This window comes from Pituophis catenifer, unplaced genomic scaffold, assembly GCF_029215685.1.
Source record: "Pituophis catenifer annectens isolate HBS135680 unplaced genomic scaffold, rPitCat1.0.hap2 SCAF_3, whole genome shotgun sequence".
Lineage (NCBI taxonomy): Eukaryota > Metazoa > Chordata > Lepidosauria > Squamata > Colubridae > Pituophis > Pituophis catenifer.
The window spans coordinates 89198268-89219831 of NW_027256883.1; the positions used below are offsets into that span (position 1 = coordinate 89198268).

The 21564-nt window shown below is 34.6% G+C and overlaps 1 protein-coding gene across 1 annotated transcript in view; it reads left to right on the forward strand.

Moving 5' to 3' along the window:
* The window catches only part of GABBR2 (gamma-aminobutyric acid type B receptor subunit 2), a 342456-nt gene that overhangs the window by 225255 nt on the left and 95637 nt on the right, over positions 1–21564 (forward strand). Inside the window, exons 11-13 of the mRNA XM_070939098.1 lie at positions 7380–7512; positions 14495–14602; positions 20607–20729. Of these exons, the coding sequence (XP_070795199.1) occupies positions 7380–7512; positions 14495–14602; positions 20607–20729 (364 nt within the window). The remainder of the gene's footprint in view (positions 1–7379; positions 7513–14494; positions 14603–20606; positions 20730–21564) is intronic.

The window sequence follows — 21564 nt, forward strand, 5'->3', positions numbered from 1 at the left end:
GCAGGAGACTTGTAGTTTCAGACCTACATGATTCTGTTAACGTAGCCTTATAAAAAAAGTAGAATTAATTCATTGGGTTATGTTTCCTGTCTTGTCTACCTGGGAAAGTTGACACATATTTTTATCTTGAAACATTTTATTAAAGCTTTTCATTCTGTTTGATCAAAATTAGTGTTTTCCGCTGTGTATTGTTAGCATAATCCCCAGCTAATTAAACCACTGTGTAATATTAACAAGTTGTTTAGTATAAAAGATCAAACATATTTAATCATAATAATACTGATCTGAACTTAATTATAAAGCTAGTAGATAGATTTCTATATTTCTGAAATTCTGCACAAAAATCTACTATAGTGATTAACTTCCTGAGAGTTAATTCTTGACCTGTTTCTAGACAGAGCTACTTCTATATTTCTGTACAGTTAAATAATCCATCCATCTCTTATAGCTGACATAAGATAATTTTAAAAGACATTTGAAGCTATGATTTTTGTTTTAAAAAATAGGTGCCAATTTATTTTAACCAATATACCGTTCTAGCAATTTAAATGTTATCTCAGCATGCATCCATAATAAGTATAGCTAGTATTTAAAAAGTAGCTGTTTACTAGAGGGGACAATTATAATCCTATTGTTTTAAAGAAGGTAAAAGCGCTAAGCCAGATACTGTAGAATCCATATTTACATCCATAGAGAACATAAGAAGCAAGACATCATTCAGTCTAAATTCCTGCCTTCTGTTTTTGCAATTTCCAAATGTGTGTGAAATGCAGAACCATATCTGGAGACAGAATTAATGTGAATGAAAGCATGGATTTCCTTCTTCCTTAATCTTTGGATAAAAGTTGTCTTTGTACTATCAGCATGGCCCTTTAGAAGATAAACTCTAAATGATAAAAATAAATCTAAGTGGAAGAAAATCTTGGAAGAAAAACTCTAGCTTGACTCTTTCTTCTTTTGATCAAAAGGCCAATTAGAAATTAGAAATTATAGCTGACCTTCAAATTTACAAAAAGATAGGAATTCTATTTCCAGTCATGCAATCATTTATATGCAGGATTGGGCTAATAACTCTTTTGCCTGTTACCTTTCTTATATTACAGTGCTGAAATACCAGAGGGCTTTATGCTTCTTCAGTGTAAAAATCTTCTCTTATTCCCAATGATGTAGTGTCATTAAGCTATCAGAATATACAATTGAAATAACAATTCTACCTTGTGGGAATACATATAACTATATACATATACATATACATATATATATATATATATATATATATATATATATATATATATATATATATATATGTGTGTGTGTGTGTGTGTGTGTGTGTGTGTGTGTGTGTGTGTGTGTGTGTGTGTATATATATAGTTAATATTTCGGGTTTCTTCCCGTGTAATTGTGGATATATTACAAAATGACTACTGGCATAAGCCTGATGATGGCAGATGGGATTCTGCCGAAACGTCGCTTCTACCCTTTTAGGGATATATCCACAATTACACGGGAAGAAACCCGAAATATTAACTATACACACATACATACCCGTGAAAACTTACATAAACAAATATCAAACCTCTACGGGGAGGAGATGTATAAACTTACCAGAACTTATGAGAAGTTAGAGATAAAAAGATCTCGAATACTGTGTGATTTAACATTTTTATGTCAATGTCGTGACCAAAATATAATACCATCTTGCTTTAAATTGAAGTTCCATACCCACACAACATCTATCCAACGTATTCTTAAAAGAACTGAAATGGCATTACTTAGAAATGAAATCCATAGCAAAAGATTCCTGTTAGATCAAGTAAACAAGGATCTATTAGCTTCATACTTAAAGATAAGCAATATTATTCACCCCATATTATGGGACAAAATAAAACAGCTTGCCACCTGGAGATCTGAAATAGAAACCACTCATAAAACTTACAGACATTCAAAGAAACTTAAGAAATTAGAACATAAAAAACCTCCAACCACAACACAACATCATTTAAAACAAGTAGTATACAATGCTTCCGATAGAAAATTAACAACAGCAGAAACAAATGTCTTAGCAAAGGGCTTTAATTTTGCAGTGGCACCCAATAAAATTCCAATAGAAACCATCATATGCGAAGTTGAAACCAGCCTAAAGAAACTCAGTGCTGATGATGCTGATAAAGTCAGACATGATGTCACCAACATTCTATGTACTAGTAAACCACCTAAAAGCAACTTATCAAAAGAAGAACAAAAAGCACTGCAAGTTTTAAAAAATGATAATAGCATAATGATATTACCAGCAGATAAAGGCAATGCAACAGTAGTAATGAACACAGTGGACTATGAAAAGAAACTGTCTGACTTACTTCAAGACGCCACATATAAACCCATAAACACAGACCCAACAACATATCTAGAAAAAACCACGAAGATAAAGATAAAATCAAGTACTATAAGTAAAGAAATCCAACAAAAAATTATCCCCAGAGAAAAATCATCAAAATGCCCAAAACTGTATGGCCTCCCAAAAATACACAAAGATGGAATACCTCTCAGACCCATAGTAAGTTCCATAGGCTCACCTTTACAAAATCTAGCCAGATATTTAGCAAAACATCTTCAACCTTATGCAGAATCTGCTGCTTCATATGTACAGAACTCATACCATTTCATACAAATAATAAAAAAGCAACACATAAAAGAAAGTGACCTTCTTGTAAGCTTTGATGTTGTATCACTATTCACACAAATACCTGTCAAAGAAGCCTTGTCATCAATTAAAAACAAATATCAACTACCAAAACGTATCACAAACTTAACAGAACATTGTTTATCCAACACATATTTCATACACAGAGGACAGAGATATAAACAAGTAGAAGGTGCACCAATGGGATCACCATTATCACCAGTCATCGCTAATCTTTTCATGGAAGAATTCGAATCCAATGCCTTAGAAAAAACTGTTAACAAACCAAAATTATGGCTCAGATACGTTGATGACACCTTTGTGATCTGGCCACATGGAAGAGATAAATTGGAAAACTTCTTAGTACATTTGAACAGCCTCCATCCCAAAATAAAATTCACCATGGAGATAGAATCAGAAAACCAGTTACCTTTCCTCGATGTATTAATTTATAAAAAATCTGATGGCACCTTAGGACATACCATCTATCAAAAGAAGACACATACGAACCGCTATCTCAACGCCAAATCACACCACCATCCAGCACAAATAAACTCTGTTGCCAAAACATTAACCACAAGAACTAAACGTCTGGCTGATGAAGCACATTTACAAACTGAATTATATACACTAACTAATGTACTGACATCAAATGGGTTCTGTAGAAATAAAGTCATCAATATGATCAAACATACAACACCAAGACAGAATAAAAAACAACAAGAGGAACAAAACAATGGGAAAGCCATCTTGCCCTATATAAGGGGTACAACAGATAAAATTAGCAAAGTACTACAAAAACATAACATCAAAACCATATTTTGCACAGATAGAAAGATATCGTCCATTCTGAAAAACCCCAAAGACAAAATAGAATTAGAAGATCAAGGCATATATGAAATCCCATGTGCTTCCTGCCCATCAACATACATTGGACAGACCAACAGAAGAATGAGTGTGCGCATCGAGGAACACAAAAACTCAATACAAAAGCAAGAACACACATCATCATTAGTTCAACATATAAATACAACAGGACACAACATTAATTTTAATAAAACAAAAACAGTTGCAAAAATAGAACATCTCAATGGCAGGATAATCAGAGAAGCAATAGAAATGGAAAAAAGACCATATTGCATGAATAAACGGGATGACACTTCACGTCTGCCTACTATTTGGAAACCTGCTCTCATAGATAGACGAATCTTGACACCATATGTGGAAGATGGACCAAACATTGCACAAAAAAATCCCAACCAAATCATATTCAAACCAGCCACAAAGATGAAGCCCTGCCACCTAGTGGAGAAAAACCGACCATACACCCGAAGCCAAACCAATAAACACATACTGGGACTCCCAACCAATCAGAATGAAAAGGTGGAGCCATCCCAGAATACCAACACCAGATTTGAAATTCCAACGTCAGTTAGTGCAAAATGACTACTGGCATAAGCCTGATGATGGCAGATGGGATTCTGCCGAAACGTCGCTTCTACCCTTTTAGGGATATATCCACAATTACACGGGAAGAAACCCGAAATATTAACTATACACACATACATACCCGTGAAAACTTACATATATATATATATATATATATATATATATATATATATATATATATATATATATATACTTATATTACACACACACACACACACACACACGTATATTGTATGAACCCAGAATTATGTTCTGTACGATGGGTGGCTATATAAATATGCTAAATAAATATACTGTGTGTGTGTAGCATTTATTTATCATATTTACATAGCCACCCATCGCACAGAACATGACTCTGAATGGCATACAATAAAAACACAGAATAAAAACTAACAAAAAGCATTATACAATTAAAAATACCAGTCTCGATGACAGAGTAGCACAGAGAGCAATACAGCTATCTCACTAATTCACCATTATCTTGAGATCCCCAAGCTTGATGACACAACTGTATTTTAAGGGACTTCTGGAAGATTATCTGGGACAGGGCAGAACGATATTCAACAGGGCAGGAGCCATGTTAGAAAAGGTCAGTCTTTGAGATCCCGCCACACGATACTCCTTTGCAGATCGGACCCATAACATATCTCTTATGCTAGACCTAATAGGATGGGCAGATGTAATCAGATTGAGGTGGTTCCTCAGGTACCCTGGCCCGATGCCATCAAGGGCTTTAAAAGTCAAAAGCAGCATAATGAATTGAACTTGGAAGCAAACTGGCAACCAATGCAGTCTGCAGATCACAGATGTAACATTTGACCTTCTAGAGGCATACATAATTGCCTTCACCAGTGCATTTTATACCAGCTGAAGCTTGCAAACACTTTTAGGGTAGTGTCATGTGGAGTACTATCTGGGAGCTGATCAGAGTGTGAGTAATTGTGCATTGGGAATGGGTGCAACTGGCACACAACACAAAACTGTGCAAAGGCTTTTCTACCCACCACTGCCGCCTGCTCTTTGAATAGGAATTGGGAGTCCAGGATGGCCCCCAGATTGCAGACTAGGTCTGTTTGATGCAGTGCAACCACACCAATTACCAAATATGGCATAGTCCCTGATTCAGAGGGGCCCAAACCCAGACCCACTCAGTTTTTCCAGAGATTAGTCTGTTGATCCCCGTCCTGACCTCCACAGCCTCCAAGCCTAGAATAGAACATTAGCAGCATTGCTTAATCGATCAAGCACAAAAAAATGATTGCATATCATTAGCATACTGATTATACCACATTCTACAGTGTGTGTAGCATTTATTTATCACCCAGTAGCTTCATGATTATTTCACCCAGTAGCTTCATGTAAATATTGAAGAGGAGAGGAGAAAGCACCAAAGCCTGCAGAAGCCCACAAAGAAGGACAGGATCTCTCTTTCCCAAACACTACCAACTGGTATCGACCCTGGAGAAAGGAGGAGACTAAGCACAATACAGTACTGCCTACCCCCAAGCCTTGGATCTGGTCCAGAAGTATACCATGATCAATAGGATTGAAGAGGTTAAGAGGAAGTCAAAAGAGCAAAGGTGGATGTAGAACCTCCATCTCACTCCCACCAGAGGTCAACTAAAAGTGTGTAACCAATGCTATTTCCATCCCATACTCAGGCCTAAATCCTGAGTAAAGGGGTCCAGATAATACATCATTCAGAATTCTCTAAAACTGCTGTGTGACCATCTTTTCAACTACCTTTCTCCAAAAGGAAAGGTTAGATATTGAGTGAAAATTAGCCAATTTGATGAGACTAAGCAATTGCTTCTTGAGTAGGGGATGAACCACTGCTTCCTTAAGAAGTGAAGGAACAACCTTTCATTCAAGGAGGAATTCACCATTGCCAGAACTAACCCACATGAATGGGCAGCTTTAGTTAGCCAGGAGTGGCATATGTTTAAAGACAGGTGACTGAGCTCACAATCCACTTCCTCTGGACCAACTGGCTGAAACCAATATCGGATAACAGGACAAGTTATCTCCCTTGGCATCTCCCTAAGACTGCAGTAAAACCAGCATCCAACTGAGAATGGATGTGAGCAATTTTGTTCAATAGCTGCTGAGCAAATTCTTCCACACAGCCTCAGAGTCTCTGAGCCCCCTCTACCCAAGAAGGCCTGTGTCATCCAAAACAAAGTTATGAGGCAGCTACCTATGGATGCAGTAAAGGCAGAGAAGTTCTGTGGCTTCACCACCCTTACTGTCTCAAGGTAGGCTTTAATAGTAGCTCTAGCCCAGTTTGGTCATGTTTGTCCCTTGCCAAGCACCAACAGCTCTAGATGTTTCTTCTCTCATTTCATCTCCCTCAATTCTTCAGTGAATCACCAGATCTTCACATGGACTATGTAGCAGACCAGGAACAACCCCAAGTTCCCTGATCATCAACTCATCATGGTCCATCAGTCTCCAAATGGGGACTGATAGAACAAATTTTGCCTCCCTACAGTGGATAGTAGCAACAAAGAATCCTGTGGTAATCAGGGCATGATGTTCCCTTGACAAAAGGGATATCAATATCTTATCAGATCAAAGATATGGCATTTACAACATCATAGCAAAGTTCTGTATCATTGCTTGCCTCGCAAGTGGTCTGCTGGTTAGTGTGCAGTTTTGGCAAATGATTCTGTCCTTTTTTCTATAATTTTTTTTGATAACACTGTATGCTCATTTCTTGATGTAACAGTTAAATATATAGTTTATTGAGACTGATAAAAGCTGAAGCTTTTGAAGAACCAAAAGTTATCTTAGAAAAGTGGGATATTATACTTTTTTCCTGTGGGTTTTCAAGTTTTTCCACAGAACAGGAAACAATATTTTTCTTATTCTAACTTATTTCATTTGTTTATTTATCAATTTTATATATTACCCATGTCATTATTGAGTGACTCTAAGCTGCTTTAATACATTTAAATATATTTAAATTATTTTAAAATTATTTATTAATTTTATTAGATTTATAATAATCCTAATGAAGTTAGAGATATGCAGTGATATGCCCTATGTTCTGAAGTCATTGTTGGTAATTGGAGTGTTTTTTGTTTTGGGGCTCCTATTGTTGTTCCCTCTGTTAATATTTTGATTTTTGAAGGAAATGTTTCTAGTACAATTCTTGCAGTCTAAGTTATTAAAAAGAGGTAGGTTGAATATTGATCAACAAAAATCATATTGAATTGATTTATAGAAATTGTCTTTTCTTCTCCCAAAGGCTAATAAAGATGTCTAGTCCTTACATGAACAATCTCATTATTCTTGGGGGAATGCTGTCCTATGCATCTATATTCCTTTTCGGGCTTGATGGATCTTTTGTTTCTGAGAAAACATTTGAGACTCTTTGTACTGTAAGTAATTCTGAACCATTTTATATAAAATTCATATTCCTATAAAATTTTTCTATGCTTTCATTGCAAATACTTATGCATTTGAACTTTGAAACATTGCAACTTTGATTAAGACATCCAAATATTTGGAAAAATACAGAGGAACTTCAGAAACAAATATATTTTACACTGTTTAAATGTTAGTGCAATGTTAATAAAAGAAGGTAGAAGCATATGTGTACCACAGTGATTTCATGATCTCAGAATGGCCACTAATTTCCTCTAATGCTATATGCAACAAATCAGGATGATGCCAAAATAAGAGCACATGCATAACGACATCATCACACAAATGCTGTGTATGAATATGTATTCTAATGTCTTTTCTAAAAATCCTTTTTTAAAGTTGTACAATACAAAAAGACCATACAACTGAGATCAGAAAGAAAGAAGAGAATAGGAAGAAGAGAAATACAAAAAGCATCGGGAAAATAAGAAAAGAGAAGAAATTTAAAAAGAATATTTAAAGAAATAACTACTTATTTTCCTTGCAACAATTACTGACAAATTAATATTTCCCCACTTCTTATGAGATAAAAAACGTAATTCACTTCTTCACATAGTTCCCCCACTCATTTGTAAATTCAAAAACACTGTCTTTTCTATCCAGATGTCAGCAAGAAGTCTCTAAAAGGTGTCTGGACTTCTATAGAAATAATTCTCATTTTCATTCTGATCAAATAAGTTAACGTTATATTCCTTTCTTTTGCTTCTGCCAATTTTAATCTTTAATTAATCAAGTTTCTGTCATGGGATTGAATCTCCATTCCAATTTTTCTTTCTCAAAAATTTCTTCAAGGCTTCAGAAACTCTTTTCTTTATCCAACAATAAGTCCTTGCCCAGATCATATTAAATCTCATGGTTTATCATTTGATTATCACCTCTGTTTTATAATCCAGATTCTTTATTTTCTTTATTACATCTACATTAGCTGGGATTTTTTCACTTCTCCGTCCTGTCTGTCTATAAATTCTTCCATGTTGTCCTTTCACATCTTTTACTTCTTTAGAAATTTCTTCAAATAATGTATTTACAGTTGCAGAGATTATTATTGTCATCTTAATTATATATTTCTCTCTGCAGTTCTTAAAAAAAATTTAAATGTCTCAAATAACATACTTTTGTCTATCATTTTGTAAATTACACTTTTTTTTTTTCCTCCCTAGATCTTTAGTTCCCTCTAGTGTCATATTTTGTATTCCCAAGATCTCAAGTTTCTTTGTTTCTATTTTCAACCTTCAGCCAATAAACTTTTTCTTAATAGACTGAACAATTCACGTTGCCACAAAATATTGTTTTGTGTGCTTAGTTTTTCAAAAGTCATAGCAAAAGTTCTAATATTCCAAATTTGTCAAGTTCTTTATCTCAATTTAAACCTTTTTTAAAAAAATTAAGTTCTTATTTAGCTTTTTGGCATTTTACTTTTACAGTTCCTTAAACTGTTGGTAAGCTTTTCTTCTCTTTTAGAATGAAGCTTTACTTACCAGGTAGTTTTTCAAATATTATTTGGAAAATCTTTTTAATTTGAAATAATTATAAATCAAAAAGTGATTAGAGAGTGAAATAGACAAACTCAGTATTCTCAAAGGCTCCACTGCAATTGAGAGCTTGATGACTTCCTTTGTCTCCCCAACCTCAGACCAACAGGACAACTACTTTCTGAGCAAGTTGAAAGGAGAAGCTATTTGAAGCTCAGGTGGGCAGTTTCTCATCCTCTTCTTATCCAAAGAGGTTCAATTGGACTGAATTTACCACTAATCCATCAGTTGTTGCATCATCATCCACTCTTTTGGAGATATTTAGTTTACCATTTATTCACCCAGAATTCTCCACCTTGTTTTCCAATGTCTGATGCAAGTATATAAGACACAGAATTTGTGTGATGATGTCATAATGGATGTATCTTTCTTTGTCCTTTCCCTAGATGCTTTTGGATTTCTCTGTTAAACAGTTGCATGCGTAGGAAGCTGTTGCCAACACCCAATTCCAGATTTTCCTTTGTGACACTCCTTTCTTAAGTTATTTTCACTCTGGATTGTGTATTTTATCCTATCAAGACTTTCATCGAGCAATCTGTAGCATATGGGATTCATATCTCTCTCTGCTTTTTCCCCCTAGTTTAAATCTATTAATTGGTTTTAATATTGTCGACTGTTGTATTTTGATGAAGTCTTGACTAACTGCATAATGTCTAAAGTAGTCTTAAAGAACTGTCAACTAATATATCCCTTTTGGCTATCTTGCTAAAGCACTTTATTAATGTAATTTATTAAGCTTTAAAAATAAGTATTAAGTTATTATTTTGTATGGATTTCATATTAATTTTTTCCTATAGACTAAAAAGTCTATTACTGATAATCTTGAAAAATACAAATCTGAGGAAGACTGCCTAAGCAATGTTTTTCTAAATAGCACATTAACAAAAGAATTTTTTGGAAGGGAACACTAGATTAGAGTTGGCATTTAACTGGAGAACTCTGCTGGTCTAGGAGACAGTAGAAGAGGGAAAGTAGAGGACATAATAGAAAGGTTTGGAAATAGAAAAAGCTTATCACAACAAATAAATATTTGCCTAGTGTTATTCTACTAATATATATCTACTAGACAATATTTTTGCCAATGATACTTTTTAAATATATGGGAGAAATCTAATAATTGCAAAGTTAAATGCAAAAAGTTAAATATTCAAATGTTAAAACAAAGAATGTAATCCTTTGAAAAGCCTTAATTATAAAGTATGAAAAGAAATTATAGGGGAAACAGAAAATCCTACAGCTAGGAGGAGGAGTTAGGAAGTTAAAAATAAAAAATATTTATGCTGATTTTTTTTAAAAATTGAAAATTACAACTTTTACCACTTTGACTGCATAGTTAAACGCTAACTGATGATTTTAGCTATACATTATTTATTATTTCTCTCACTGCGGTTTTTAAGTTCTTAACTGTAATTCACAGTGTTATATTAGAGGCTTTTTGTTCCTGTAATCTTACATATTTTTTAAAAAACCTTTCCAACTTTGAATAAACACTTATTGAGAAATTCAATCATATAATGACTCTTTTTAGCAGAAGTATTATTTATGGTTAAGATTATAATGGGAATCTTATGGCCAAACCTATTTTATATGCCATCTAAAAAATGTTTGCAGTAAGAAAAATTGATTGAGAGATTGATTTTATTATCTTGCCTTTTTGCTCAAGCAGAATATAAAAATAGAATCATTCTAAACAAAAAATAGTATAATTAAATACATGGAACCAGTTACAATATTTTAATTGTAACACTATTGAGGCACAAATCTGAATGATTTGCTTTGTCCAAATGGTTCAAGGAACAATTGCAAGTGACTCACACATACCTGTAGAAACAATTAGGCATTAAATATGATCTCAGATTGTAGAATTCCTCTTTCAGAAATCTAACCCCATCTAAGGTAAATTAATCTTCAAAATCAAAGTTTGTTAATTTCAGTTCATCTACCATTACCCATCTTATTTCTGAACTTGAGGATAATTCAACAGCAGAAGAATGTAGTTTCGTTCAAAAAGTGAACAGTGTAGAAAATAAGATGGGTCTCTAACATAGCATAGGTCAACATCCAGGGAGTTACATGGCCCAGGGACATGGTCAAACAGGAAGGACTGTTGTGTGCTCAAATGAGCAATCCAGGAAGATATTGAATTAAGTTCTATCAGCAATAGAATTATTATTGCCACAACTTTATTCTGAGTTCCATTTCTCAGGGGGAATAATTTCTATCTTTATTAAGGATTTTCACAATCATTTCTATATTATACAGATCATTCAGGGTTTTGTCAGTATTATATATAGGTAACAATGGAAAAATATAGAATTGACTTCTTCTTGAGATATAGATTGAAAGTATTTTGGTCTCAGGAAATAAGGGAAAGAAGGCAAAGAAATTCAGCACAGATATTACAGTTCCAGAAGGTGAAATGTAGGGTAGTAGAAATTGTAGTGGCTAGCTAGGTTAGGAAGGGAAACTATTAACCATTGAACGCCAACAATATCCTGTGTACCCAACTTCAACAATATATGGAATTAGCAGACCATTAAATGAAATTTGTAATCATGCAAATTCAAGTTCTATATTATGACAGCTATATTGCAGAAAGAATGGTACAAAGGAGAAACAGGAAAGCAATATCACAGTCTTTGGAAGAATCCCAAGATTTTCAATTATTGTGTCAAAAGTATGCCAAGGAAAGAGAAGACTGAAGGAGATCCAATTTCCTAACAAGCATATGTGAATATGAACTTTGAAGATTTTAACTGGATTTAGAATTACAGCCTCAGAAGAATGATTACTATATTATGATATGCAACTGTAGAAGTTCATTTGCATCCCCATAAATTATGCAGGAGATATGTATGGGTATGATTTGCTGGATTAATATGAAATCTTTCCTGGGAAATTGCTGATGAAATGTTTAATTTATTTCTATTCTGTTGTTGTAATAACTTCCGCTGTGTTAGGAATGTCAGTTAACACATTCATATGCACATTCATTACAAAAGGCCCATTGAACACAGTGGAATTTATCTTCGAAAAAAAACATGCATGGATTGTTTGTAAAATTAAACATGCCCCTTTGTCTTGTACTTTCTTTTTTTCCTATAGCATAATTGTGTGGCTTGGATATTATTTCCCATTAAGCTACATTATTTGAAGCAAGACAAAATTTGGTTTGTTTCTGATAGTGTCAACATAGCAGACACTGTTTTAATCAGGAGTGGGTTCTACTTACCTTTACTATTGGTTTGCAATGGGACCACGCGTACGCAGATCGTCAATTATGACATCCGGGTGGGTGGGCGGAGCCTCCCGCTGCTTTTACTACCGGTTCTAAAGAACCAGACAGAACCGGGAACAACCCACCACTGGTTTTAACCCTATTTTGTAGCCCTGTATATTGATGAGCAGTATACAGATAGTCCTTGACTTACAACAGTTCATTTGGTGACTGTTCAAAATTACAGCAGCATAAATGTGACTTATGAACGTTTTCCATAGTCCTGACTTTTCCAACATCCCCACAATCAAACAGTGGAAACTGTTTCATATTTATGACCGTTGCTGTGTCCCAGGATCATGTGATCATCTTTTGCGACCTTCTCACAAGCAAAGTCAATGAAACCAGATTCATTTAACAACTTATTACTAACTTATCAACTACAATGATTCACTTAACAACTGTGGCAAGAAAGATCGTAAAAGGAGGCAAAACTCACTTAACAAATGTCTCACTTAACAACAGAAATTTTGGGCTCAATTGTGGTTGTAAGTCAAGGACTACCTGTACCAAGAAATAAAAGCAAAGTGATTGCATATGCTAAAGTAGATAGTACTTCACATGGGCACAAAACATCTAGATGTTTATATTGGTTTTGAGAAGCCATCTTCATCTAACAATTTACTTGATTAAGATGATGTTTTAAGTTGGATTCCTAATGTTTATCTCTGTTGTCTTGTGTTCTTTTGGAACAATAGATTTGCCTTTAATGAAGTGTTCAGTGAAAAGTAGAGCATAAAAACTGATGAAAAAATGCTAACAAAGCAGCTTTCTGCATAATCAACATTGCCAGCTGAACAGTCTGTCCCACGCTCAAATACTTACATTTTTTTCTCTTCCTTTTTACTCTCATTGTCTGATGGGTGAGCAGGCAACCTTTTGACAGCCAGTTTTTAAAGATGCATCTAAGGGCTGCAGCAAGTGGGTCTCTGACCTGTGCTGTCATCAGAATGGATGGATATAGATTAATTTGGAGGTCCATCAAAGAATAGCAGTTTTGTGGGTTATTTTTATATTTTGCATGTGTTAACTCTGAATCAAAGCCTATACAACATTTGAATACTTTTTTCTGTTGAAATATGATAGGAAATTGCATTTTGTTTTTTCATAATTTGTCACCAAAATTTGGTAATAAGACCCGTGGGAGTTTTGGGAAATTTATAGGCTTGCAGTCAGCAATGTAATGCCTCCTTTTAAAATTTCAATTCTTTTTTAATTGTAAATTTATTTTATCATCTTTACAAATCCAATTGAAATCAATAGAATTGAAATTTATGTTTCAGTTCCCTTCACTTTGGACTAATTTGGATATTCCTTAATCTTCAACAGATGATTTTTTTTTCTTTCCTGTGCTAAAATACATTTTATTATATACCAACCTGCCTTCCATCGAGGACCTGTATACTGCATGAGTCAAAAAGAAGGATGTGAAATATTTACAGACCCCTCGCATCCTGGACATAAATTGTTTCAACTCCTACCCTCAAAACAATGCTATAGAGCACTGCACACCAGAACAACTAGACACAAGAACAGTTTTTTCCCAAACACCATCACTCTGCTAAACAAATAATTCCCTCAACACTATCAAACTAGTTATTAAGTCTGCATTACTATTAATCTTCTCATCGTTCCTATCACCCATCTCCTCCCACTTATGACTGTATGACTGTAACATTGTTGCTGGTCTCCTTACGATTTATATTGACTGTTTGCTAATATGATTTGATGCTTATTTGTTCCCTATGACTATTATTAATATGATTTGATTGCTTATTTGTTTCCTATGGCTAGTGTTGAACCTTACGATTCTTGATGAACGTATCTTTTCTTTTATGTACACTGAGAGTGTACGCACCAAAACAAATTCCTTGTGTGTCCAATCACACTTGGCCAATAAAGAATTCTATTCTATTCTGTAGCTGTTATTTATCATTCTGATTTATAACTAATTCATAATTTCTATGGGAAGTTATAAATGTTATTTAACAGGAGGATTTAGCAATATTCCAATTTCTGAGACTGTTTTGTTGCCTGAATCTTTTTCCCTTTGCTAAGCCTGCATATTGTTTGCGAGTCATGAGATACTTGATAGGGAGAAAAAAAATTGTCTTTTCTTTGTTTCAGATCCGGACATGGATTCTTACAGTGGGTTATACGACTGCATTTGGGGCAATGTTTGCAAAAACATGGAGAGTCCACGCAATCTTCAAAAATGTAAAAATGAAAAAAAAGGTGAGGGTTTTTTTTAAAAAAAATAGTTCTATTCACTCATGTCTGATTGCTTCTACTTTTTTTTGTCTAACTGCTGATCAAAAAATATCATTGGAAATCTTTATTGATTATTTGCTTTAACATTTTGCCTCTTATCTGTAGCTGCTAACATTCTTGTATGTTACATTGGATACTCTTACAAAGCCATATATGATGTCATAAAGTGACATTTGACTTGAATCAGGTTTAGGAGTCCCAAGATGGAGGGGCTTTGAATTGTGAAAGCAATCCAACTGAAGAAAAAGTTCTTAAATATTAGAAGTCTCTGCAATTGAAATTGGTTGTCATGGTTGATATATTGCCATTTTGTTCTTATGACCCAAAAGAAAGAATCAGCTTGATGCACACCTGACTTATAGATGTTATTCCAATTTAAAAAGTTGGGTGAGGAAACTCTCCCAAACATTCTTGAGTTTAGCATTTGCAATTTTTAAAATGCTGGATGGAGTAGATTCATTAATTCAATAGACTACGTACATCCCTAGGTATAGGATGGACAGCTTCTATTGTGTAGTATTGTAAGTAATATTATAAGGTAGATATATTGGGGCTGCATATGGTGTGCAATTTTGGATGTGAAATAACATATTCCTCTAAAATGGGTGTAATTTATGATTGAAGCTGTATAGCTTGGATCTGGGCATATTGCCACTGTGCTTATTTTTTCTTGTCTAGCTGTCAATCTAGACTGATAGAAATCATGATATATGACTGCCAAGGGCCTTTGTCTTGTATTTCATTGGCTGGCTCTTCCTTTGTAATCTGCATGTCACTGGCCTTTTGTCAAAAACAGATTTGGCAAATGCAGGTTGGGGAATTACATATTCTATGGTGTAATCTGCATGGAAGAAACAATGAACTGTTGGAAATAATAGAGAATAGGTTTTCCTATACTATTTATAGAGAGTTCCATATTTTGTGAATTAAGTGTAAACTGTGTGGGTGGAATGGAATGTTCTATCTTTTATTTCTTAGGCTAACAATTCCTTCAGAAGTTTGAAGTTTCTGATTATAATTAGGCAAAAATTATCAACTTCTAAGATTTTGCCTTCTACCTTTAAAAAATTCTATAGGAATTACTGCATGGGGAAATGCTGAATTACATCAGTGGTGATCTCCTGGTTCTGCCCGGTTCCGCCGAGCCAGTAGCGGTGACTACATTCTGAATTATTTGTAGCTTCCAGATAGCTTTCAAGGTTGGCTCATGTAAAGGTTATTGCAATATGGATATTGAACACCTCATGAAGAGCCTTCTAATAGGTAGGACTGGGTAAAATTGCTACAAAAGCTGAAGTTGTACAAGGGCTCTCCTGGCCATAGGTGTCACAACTCCTCATATAGGAGCCTTGAGTTCAGGAAAGCGTTCTAGGGAAAATTATTAAGCAGGTGATCTGGCATCAATTCCAGAAGATCCTGGAAGAAACTGATTATTTGAACTTGGTTCAATTTCATTTTGATTTTGGGCCAGAGGTATAGAGATAATACTGGATATACTTACTGATGACCTTTGGTAGAACGATACAAGCTGGAATTGATAGGAAGGAAAGAGAAAACTACATTAACACTGTGTCTCCCTGTCCCATTTTCAACACCCTGAGCTGGTTCAGATGGATATCTTGATAGTACTGAAGGCTGCTGAGAGCTCAAAGAGAGAAAAATAAATGCACTCTCCTCAGGGGTGGGTTCTACTTACCTTTACTACCAGTTTGCAACAGGATCATGTGTGTGTGCTTGCTTCGCTTGCATGCACTTCTGTGCATGTGCAGAAGCTTCTGAGCATGCACAGAAACTTCCTGATGACGTCTAGGTCAGTGGGCGGAGCCTCCTGCTGGTTTTACTATCAGTTCTTGCGAACCAGTCTGAACCGGGGGCAACCCACCACTGACTCTCCCCATTGAGAGCCCATTAAAAATGCAACTAATGCTTGATACCATGTTCAGTCAGAAACCAAATTGAAAGTGGCCCCAGAATATGCTGCTGAATATGTAAAACAGGCACATTAAACCTCCAATATATGTAAAATAAGAGCATTGACCTCACTCCAAGCCATAAAAAGTCCCTGGAGATGTCATTGTGTCAACTGAATATTCTTGAGGGTACTTTTAAAAAAATATTTTTTAAAAATATCCAGACCTATTTTAAATAAACCTTGGGTATCACTTATGCTTCAATACTGTTCCAACTATGTGGTTTTAGTTTCTAAACCCTTGTTTAGAGATCACTTTGTTTAACATTAGAGTTGTTTTATTTTTAGGCTTTAGATTTATAGATATAGATTTATTTTAGAGCTTTACAGGTACACACTGTGAGAATCAGTTTGGCATAGTAGCTAAGACATAAGGCTAGAAACCAAGAGATTGTGAGTTCTATTCCTGCCTTGAGAACTAAATGACTTTGGGCTAGTCACATACTGTACTCTCAGTCCTAGGAAGGAAGCAATGGCTAACTACTTCTGAAAAACCTTGCCAAGAGAACTTCAGGAATTGTCCAAGTCTTGAATAAAAGAAACACCCACACACCCATATCAATTTGAATCTAAAAAAATAATAATGATACTCTAACATATTACCACACACCATGGAAGGAGTACAATGGGCAAGTCTATATCATATTTGCTGTCTCCAAGATGCTTGGTTCCAAGATTTAAGAAATGTGATACAAAGTTGAATCACCATTAGATTAGATTCTTCATTTCTTTGAATTTTGTAATGTGTTTTGGCTCAAAAGTTGTTTGTAATAATGTATGCAAAACATGTACATAATGGATATATTGGGAAAAACTTTGTACTATTCCTTGCATTTCTTTAAAAAAAAATTGGATGATGGCACAGACATTTGATCAAATAAATTTATAATTAAATATGTGTGAAACTGAAATGGATTTAGATGTATATTCATACTTGGAAACTGAAAGCTTTCCTAACTTAAAGTGTTCAGAATATAGCTTAGAACAGGGGTGTCAAACTCACGGCCCACGGGCCAGATGTGTCACGCACTGGCCACGCCGAGTTTAGTGAAGGGGGGAAATTGTGATACGTCATGTGATGACACCATGACAATGCGAGTTTGACACCCCTGGCTTAGAAAGTAAGCAGTTCAATTGTAGTAATCACAAAAAATATTTTTTCTATTAATTATATTCTTGTCAAATCTGAACAGTATAGAGTGGCAACAATAAGCTGCTGAAAGGTAGGAAATAAATCTAAAAAATAAGCAAATATTTTGTGGCTGTTCTTCTCATCTCACCAAGCTGTTTATAGAGAGCCCTCAAGTTTACTGGAGCCTATTTGTACTATGTATGTACCCTTCCTAAGCAACGCTGAGGATAACATACTGTGGAGATAGATATGAAGATCCCTAAAGAGATACAGCTAGTCCTCTGTTAACAACCAGAATTTCCATTGCTAAGCAAAGCAGTTGTTAGGTGAAACGCATAATCACCCTGCATAGTGACAACAAATTCTGTTAGTCGCGATGCAATCATTAGGCCAGGACATCTTGCTTCTCCTGCCTTCTCCTGCTTATCTTTGCTTCAACTGCCCCCACCAGCCTATCTCCCCACAACTGCTGTCCCTTCGCAAGGTCTTCACACGGCCTCACCGAATACTTGTGAAGCTCTACAGAGGCCTCACAAGGCTTTGGGGAGATGCATCTCATCATTGGTGGAAGCTGACAAACTGGTCTCCTTTTACTGTAGATTAATGTTAGATTTCTCCTTAATTCATTCTGATTTATAAATATGTATGGGGGGGGTCATTTGATAGAGGTAAAAATCTTCATCCTAAATAAATTGAGCATGACCAAATGCACTATTTAAATGCCATCTGTTGAAAATGAACTGCCAAATGGTGACTTATATTTAATGTTTCCCAGAATTGTCGTTTATTTCAAAATAAGAAAAAATAGAAACTTGGTACTTAAAACTTCAAAAAATGAATTAGAATATGCCTCCTAATTTCATGTGATCAGTGGTATTTTTTTCTAGAGCAATGACAGAATAAAATTGTTTTTCTTTAATTTTTTGAGATATCCCAATATATTTTTAGTAAGGAGGATCAAACACACTTTTAAAAAAATTGCATTCTGAGAGGCAATGCGCTGGGGACCATGTGCCAACTGATAGAGATCAAAGAAACAAGAGGATAGTGCCAATATCATCCATCATCTCTCTTTGGACATGACTTTTTTCTCTACTGTCATACTCTTTTTCTTTCTTTTTCTGTTTCCCCTTTCTCTCCCTCTCCTGTCTCTTCCAATTCAGAAGACTGATTGTTTTTGTCAGAGTAATCACTTTTGCCCTTCCAGAAAGTCATGAAAGCCAAGCTATTCTGGTGGGCTTGGGTAATTGAATTCATCTTTGTAAATTAGACTGTTAATTGTATATTATTGAATAATTATACAATTGCTGCTGGTTTTGGTGGTATTATTAAATTATGGCACTAGAAGTGTGGTTAGTTGGGCAATTTGTAGTAATATTTTTGTCAGGAACCTTTCAGTATTATGCTGTTTACTGTGAACATTTTGGTTATAGTTTTTGTAAGCTTTCATAATTTGAAACCATTTGGGAGTATACAAATTTAATGTATCAAATTAAATTAACTTCTTGCTTCAAGGACTTTTGAAATTCGGCTGACAGACACAGGTTGCCCATCTCCAAACTAGGATGAGATGTACTGGGGGTTATATGCAATCCAGGAATATGTAAATGTACAGTTGGGGACAAGGCCTACTGAAATCAAAGTTTCATATTTTTGAAAGAATATACAGAATTATGGTATAAATTAATGTCATTTCAAAATCCATTCAAAATAGTAAGAATTAAGTTAGATCATGAATAAGTGATTCAAACATTATCTAAATGCAACTGATTCACTGTGGCTTCACAGTTAACTCCATGGTTTCTATTAAATGAAGTATAGTGAGAACATGTACTGAATAAAACAAATATTTAAAACAGGTTTCAGCAGTTTACAAACTTTAGCTTATTCATGTAACCTCAATCTAATTTTAACAGCCTTTTGCAAAAAAAAAAAAAAAGTTGCCTTCCAGCAAGAGAGATCTGTCACTTCTACTTGTCTGCTGGGCAGAAAAAAAAATAGCGTGAGAAACTGATGGCAGAAAAAAATAGAAGAGTGAAGAAAGAGGGAGTGAGAGAGAAAAGGGTTGGTCCATCCACTTTTGACCACTCACACACTCTCTTGCCTTCAGCCTACCTTTAGTGGATTATCCTGAAGAGAATATTTTTTGATTAGGATAGGGATAAGATTTTAATCTTAAGAGAATTGAATGCCACTAAAAGTATTTCAGGAGAGCCAATTTGGTATAGTGATTAATGCTCTAGGCTACAAACAGGGAAGCTGAGTTTTTGTCCCATTTTGGGACAAAGCCAGTTGGGTTACTTTGAGCCAGTTATTTCTCTCAGCCCTGGGAAGAAGGCAGTAGCAAATCATTTCCAAAATCTTGCCAATAGAAACTAGTCCAGGCAGTGGCCACTATAGCAAGAGAGTGATTCCTTATTTTGCTTTATGGAATTGGAGGTCCTCTTTCAGTGCAGTGTCAATATGTTTTTATTTTACATAACTGTCACGTACAAGGGTAGGCAAAATTTCAAAAAGAACCTGATTTACAATTTAACTGTATTTTTTCCTGAATTATTTAAGTTGTGCAAGAAAAAAGAAAAGTGTTTTCGGTTCATGAAGAATGCATTTAAATTTCAACTTTTCTATTGTCATCATACTGTTTGATTTATATATTAGTGTTTTTTAGACTGGGCTAGCAAACAAAAAATCAAATAAATGTAGGTTGTGAAATGAATTTTACTATGGTCAAATAAATGAAGATCTTATCCATGCATAATTAAAATGCCTTATTAATTGTGCATTGTCTGATTTATGACTCTTAACAAAGAGTCTAGAGTATTTCTGAATTCAATGTAAACATCTTATTCTTTATTTTGTTTCCATAGATCATTAAGGACCAAAAACTAATGGTGATCGTTGGAGGAATGCTACTGATAGATCTTTGCATCTTGATTTGTTGGCAAGTTGTTGATCCTTTGAGGAGAACAGTGGAAAAATACAACATGGAGGTCTGTCATTTCAGCTATTTTATATTAATGGTTTTCCAGTTAGTTGTTTAAGATTGTAATGCAAAATAAAATAAAAATGTATCCAAAATGTTAAGGATATATCATTTATTGGATGCATATATCACAAATAGAATATGTATGTCTCTGTGTGTGTGTATCTCGCATCACACAAATGAAATCCAGCATCTCTACCATGCTTAAGAGGTTTTAGATGCAGAAATATTGTAAACACCAGGGAGTTGTCTGCTAAAAGTCTATAAGAGACGGTGTTGCAATAAATAATAGATTTTCGGACTCCATTAGCAGATTCATGAGGAACTAATGCAAGCTACACATAAAATAAAAACATAATATGAAGTTCCAAAGATTATCAAAACTAAGCTTCCTTTTCTATTGTTGATCTTTAGGTATTGTAATATCACTGTCTATTACTTTGGTCAAATTAGTTGATTTATGCAGAATGACTAGTCCAATTTTGGTATCATTTTAAAAAGAGTCACCCTGGAAATATAAACGTCAAGGATGAAATACTCATAGTATATTGTTTATTATCAGATTTGCCAGTTGTGTATGGTAACAATTTCTTGAAAGGAAGGAAGTAAACTTTCTTTAAAATACAGTAAAAAATAGTGAAAAATTTCTTTGCCTGTAAATTTCTTTGTATTACAAAAATGGGTTTTGTATTGAAGTAAAATATATGAAAAAATAATTTAAAATGTAATATCTGTTTTATATTATATTTACCTATATTTGCTGGAGTACCAGTTGGTTAAAGTACTGGATTAAGACTAGGGAGACCTGAGTATCTCATACTTGCATAAGCCCAGAAGCCAGC